The sequence below is a fragment of the Spermophilus citellus genome, assembly GCF_964194105.1.
Source record: "Spermophilus citellus genome assembly, chromosome: 3".
NCBI lineage: Eukaryota > Metazoa > Chordata > Mammalia > Rodentia > Sciuridae > Spermophilus > Spermophilus citellus.
The window spans coordinates 225,878,415-225,883,261 of record NC_138184.1 but is presented as its reverse complement, the minus strand read 5'-3'; the positions used below and the strand labels follow the sequence as shown (position 1 = coordinate 225,883,261).

The following is a 4,847-nucleotide window of genomic DNA, read 5'->3' as shown; positions in this document are numbered from 1 at the left end:
GAGTGGAGAAACTTTGGATGGGGCAAGGGGAGGGGGATAGGAAAGACGGTGGAATGAGATGGACAACATTGCCCTAGGTGCATGTATGATTGCACAAATGGTGTGACTCTACTTCCTGAACAACCAGAGAAGTGAAAAATTCTGCTCCAACTTTACAATGAATCAAAGAGCTTTCTACTGTCATGTATAACTGATTAAAACGAATAAAAAATAAATGAAAAAATCATACAAAACATATCTTTGAAGTTCCTAGGTTTTTTCTTCCTTAGTTTGTCTCTAAAGTACTGTCCTTCCTCAAAACATTGTTCTCCACAAGCCTACTGCAGTGTTCCTCTTGTCAGAGCAACATAAAGATTCTTTCCAGACACTTAAGCCTTAGAAAAATGAGAACCGGGTCTTTCCTGCAAGAAGGTCTCTAAGGAAGAAGCGACCCGGGAAAGAACAGAAACAGGGAACATCTGCCCAGGCCTGAAGCATGAGCCCTGGACGTGGACAAGCCTCCAGAAGGAGAGGCCAGTCATTGTGTCTCTGGCACAGACTTTTCTGAGCGACCCACTGCTCCTCCAGCCTCTGTGCTCCTTATCCCAGGTCAGGGTTCAATGGCTCCAGCAGGGGAATTCTGGTTTGTTCCATTTCCGAGGTTTCAAGTACAAGCGCCTGGTTTCCTGCCGTGGGCTCCTGCCCACTTCCTGCTCTGGGCCTCACAGCTGATGCCATCCTTTCAGGGTGTCCGGGAGTTGGCTAGCATTTTGCTGAAAAGTGAACAGCAGATGTTCTCCATGAATTCCCTCATCTTTGCACTTTCCCGCTTCCTTAAATTACTCTCCCAAGGAGATGACCATGTGTGGACCCCAGCAGAAGAGATAGAGAGGAGTGCACAGGGCTGTGTGGCCACAGAAGACCAGAAAGGAGGCCATTCCTCTTGTCTGTTGGCCAGCCTGGCGGTGAGTCTGCTTGTGTGTACATTCTTGTGTATGCCTGTATTTTGTTTGTGTGTATGTGTGTGTTATGGGCGGGTGTGTGTATCCATTTCTGTATTTGTGTATGTTGTGTGTGAGAGCTGTTTGTGTATGTGTGTTAGGAATCTTTGTGTGTTTGTGGTTGTGTGTACCCTTCTCTGTGTGTATGTGTGCAGGTGTGTGGGAGTGGTTCCTGTGTTGTGTGTGTGCCTTTGTGTTTCTGTGTGTGTTTGAGGTGTTATAGGAAGAACTGTGACTCAGAAGTTAGGAGCACTGTGTGCCCTGTGACCGGCTCCCTGCTTAGTGTGTGTCAAGCTGCTTCTGTGAGTTTCTCTTTCTTCCTGAGTAGCACAACAAGCTGGTGACATCTGCTCCATCTTCTGGAGACAATGAACACAGTGGGACCAGCAGGGTGGGTGCTGCTCAGAGCGGAGCCCTGGGGAGGCTGAGTGGTTCAGAGGGTGCAGACCCATTCTTGGGCCGTGTTGGACACGGTGCAAACCACAAGTCCTGCTCGCAGTGCCTCAGGTGCTCCTCACCTCCCCCCCCCCCCCCCCCGGCCTGTCCTGCTGGCCACAGGCGTCTGCTAAGCCGCCTGTTGTCCTTAAAGTGGAATGAGGTTGCATTGGCACAGAGCAGCTTCAATTTCCACTGGACATAGGGAAGCTGGGGACAAAGAGCCTGGGAGGGTCTACAGTTAGCCGGCCACGTTCTCAGGGGGAGGACGCAGTGGCCCGCTTGTCCCCTGGGGCCCGCTGACTGGTGGAGGACTGTGTTCTTGCCAGTGTGGGGCTGGCCATGACCGAGTGTGGCTGTCCACCTGTCCAGCTTCCTCTCTGCCTTGAAGTCACCAAATCTTCCTGGGCCACCTCCATCCCAGCCTAGCCTGTGAGAGCTGGCCTTCACTAAATGAAGTCACCGCTACAAAGCCCTGTCCACAGTGGTCCTCCCCTGGCCAGCCCTTGGGATTTGCCGGAGGACTAAGTAATCTTCCAGGTGAACAGAGCAGGAGAGACAGCCCGCAGTGCTGTGTGGAGAGAAAGCTGTGTCGGTCAAGGTCTCTGTATCTGGGCTTCCACGGTTCCCCTAGATTAACGGTGTGTGCCTATCCTCCCATGTTCTGGAAAAGCAGTCATGAGCCTTGTAATCTCCTCAATCCAGAGAAAATGACCCAGACACAGCACATGGGCTCTTGTCACACAGGACCACATTCAGCCCTGCAGAGGTGCACAGCGCTCTCCTTGTGTGGCTGATGGAAGTCCTGGTTGAGATAATGTGACTCTCATTTTCAAAGAGGTCTAGGAGTTAAAAGGTTGTAAACATGTTGGGACCATGTGGGGAGGGGCCTTCATGGAATCTTCCATGTCAGGCCCAACCTTCACCGTGAAGGGACATTGAGGCACAGGCTGTGAACTGATGGCCACATCACTGACACTGAGGTGTCTGGCTCACAGCAGGGCATTGTGAAAGTCCCATAGCTGTCTTCTGGGCCAGCTCTCAGCCCTCCCAACCTTCACTGTTGCGCCTTCTCCAAAGATCAAGTCCAGATGGCTCTGTCTGTCCCAGAGAGTCAGCCCCTCCCCACAACTTCCTGCCCAAGTCCTGCAGGCCACTCAGCCATAGGAACCTACCTGCCACTCCAGGATACACAGGGTTAGGGTCACGCCTGCCTCTGGGTCTCTTCCCCCCCCCCTCTCTCCCTGCACAAAGGCTCCTGGACCCTGTCCACCCACCCACTTCAGGCTCCAGGCCAGCAGCTCTTTTCTCTGGGAAATCTCTTCAACTCATGATGGAGACCACCATGAGTCGGGCAGGGCAGGGGGCTAGGCCCTCTTCTCATGCAGTCCTCCCCCACCCTAAACCAATGCAGACATCTTCTGTCTGGCAAAGGAAGGCAAAAGGCAGTGTCCCTTAAAATGCAATTGAAAAATCAGTCCAATGGATCATTGCTTTCTCTAGGTGGAGGAAGACTATGTCCAGATTCCCCGAGAGATTTCTCCAAAAGAGCTGTGCCAGGAACCTACAGCAGAGCTGTCAGGAGGTAAAGCCACTTTCCCAGCAGAGGGGGGCGTGTGGTGTGCAGGTGGGACATGCTCACCTCCTAACCTTGGTTAAGGCCAGGAAGCCCTCGTCCTCATGTCAGTGCTTATCTGGCTGTGAGTGACTGCTGCCAGGGCCACCAGGTGACAGTACCCTGGGACCTCCTGCCCTCTGGGATGCAGTGCACCTCCGGGCGTAGCTCCTGATAAGTGGAGAGGATGGACCCTAACCCTGTTTCCTGTGTTTTTATGAATTCGTTTAATGCTTCTAGGTCTGAGGGATAAAGAGCCTACTCCAAGGAAACTGAGGCTCATCCTGGTGGGGAAATCGGGAAGTGGGAAGAGTGCCACAGGAAACAGCATCCTTGGCAGGAAAGCATTTGAGTCTAAACTCAGCAGCAGACCAGTGACCACAACCTTCCAGAGAGGCTGCCGAGAGTGGGCAGGGATGGAACTGGAGGTGATCGATACCCCCGACATTTTGTCTCCTGGGGTCCAGCCAGGAGCGGCGGCTGCAGAGGTCTGTCAGGCCTGCACCTTCTCCTCCCTGAGGCCTCACGCGGTGCTCCTCGTCACACAGCTGGGCTGGTTCACCAGGGAGGATCAGCAGGCCGTCAGGCGCCTCCAGGAGGTCTTTGGAGCGGGGGTCCTGGCTTACACCGTCCTGGTGTTCACCCGGAAGGAAGACCTGGCGGGGGGCTCCTTGAAAGAATATGTGCGAGAGACCGACAACCAGAGCCTGGCCACGCTGGGTGTGCTGTGTGAGCAGCGCCACTGCGGCTTCAACAACAGGGCAGAGGGGCGGGAGCAGGAGGCCCAGCTGCAGGAGCTCATGCAGCAAGTGGAAGGCATCCAGTGGGAAAACGACGGCTGTCCTTACAGCAACAGGCTTCCCAATACCACCAGCAGAGCGCTGCTCAGAGAAGCACAGAAGGACTAACGACCCCAGAGCAGGGTTCTGCGGAGGCGATCAGCGAGGGGTCCTGGCTGGAAGTGCTTCCCAAGTGCAGAAAACATTGAGAAGACTGACAGGTGCCTCCTGAGGGCAGGCCCATTCTACCCTGCTGGACGGGAGCAGGAGATTTGCTCAGCCCTCCGTGCCCCTGTGTCCAGCAGGGCTACTTGCTGTATTCATGGATCACCGCCTGGTCCCCAGGTCACAGAATATTGTTTTCACAGCATCTGGTAGAGCCTTGTTCCAGGGTAGCTGCTCAGAGCCCTCCCTCCTCTCCATCCCAAAGCCCACTGTCCTCATATGGAACCTTCCATCCCATTAGCATTTCCTGGGGGCCCTTGTCTGCACCCTAATACAGCCAAAGCATCTTGAGGGCAGGCTTGTTGCTCTTTGCCTTCGCAGGCGTCCTGGCCATTGGAGTCAGTTAGCATGGCCACCACCCAGTGTAGCTGTTGGCCTGGTGACTTCCCATCTCCTGGGCTTTGCTCTGGTGTCCAGCAGGGGTGGGTAGAATGGCTGTTAAGTCACAGGCTGTGTGGAGGGAGGAAGGGACAGTGGCTCTGACACATGGGGAGGGATGGGCCTGGGTCCAGGGAGGAGAGTGAGCAGGAGCAGAGAGGGAGGGTTAGAGTCTGTAAACAAGTCAAAATAACACCTGGTATTTTGCCAGGGGAATGTTAGAGTTCGTAAAAAAGTCTGATTGGTGCCTGGCAAAATGCCAGAGGGAGTGGTTTGAGAAGTAAAAAAAGCGAGCCGTTAAGCTGTGGAGATTCCTTATTGGTTGACTGATGTATCTAGTTTATGCTAATTAAGATAAGCTGTGCAAAATGTATAAATACCTCTGTTGTCCTACAATAAACGGCTCCTACTCCTGCTGTATCAACATACATAAGT

At 53.6% G+C, this 4,847-nt stretch overlaps 1 protein-coding gene across 1 annotated transcript; it reads left to right on the top strand.

Annotated features, from left to right (window-relative positions):
• Positions 1-711: 711 nt before the first annotated feature.
• Positions 712-4,847, top strand: LOC308645126 (GTPase IMAP family member 6-like). The gene is made up of 3 exons (XM_081287147.1): positions 712-944; positions 2,919-3,000; positions 3,271-4,847. The coding sequence occupies exons 1-3, from the start codon at positions 771-773 to the stop codon at positions 3,936-3,938; spliced, it is 924 nt and encodes a 307-aa protein (XP_081143273.1). The 5' UTR covers positions 712-770; the 3' UTR covers positions 3,939-4,847.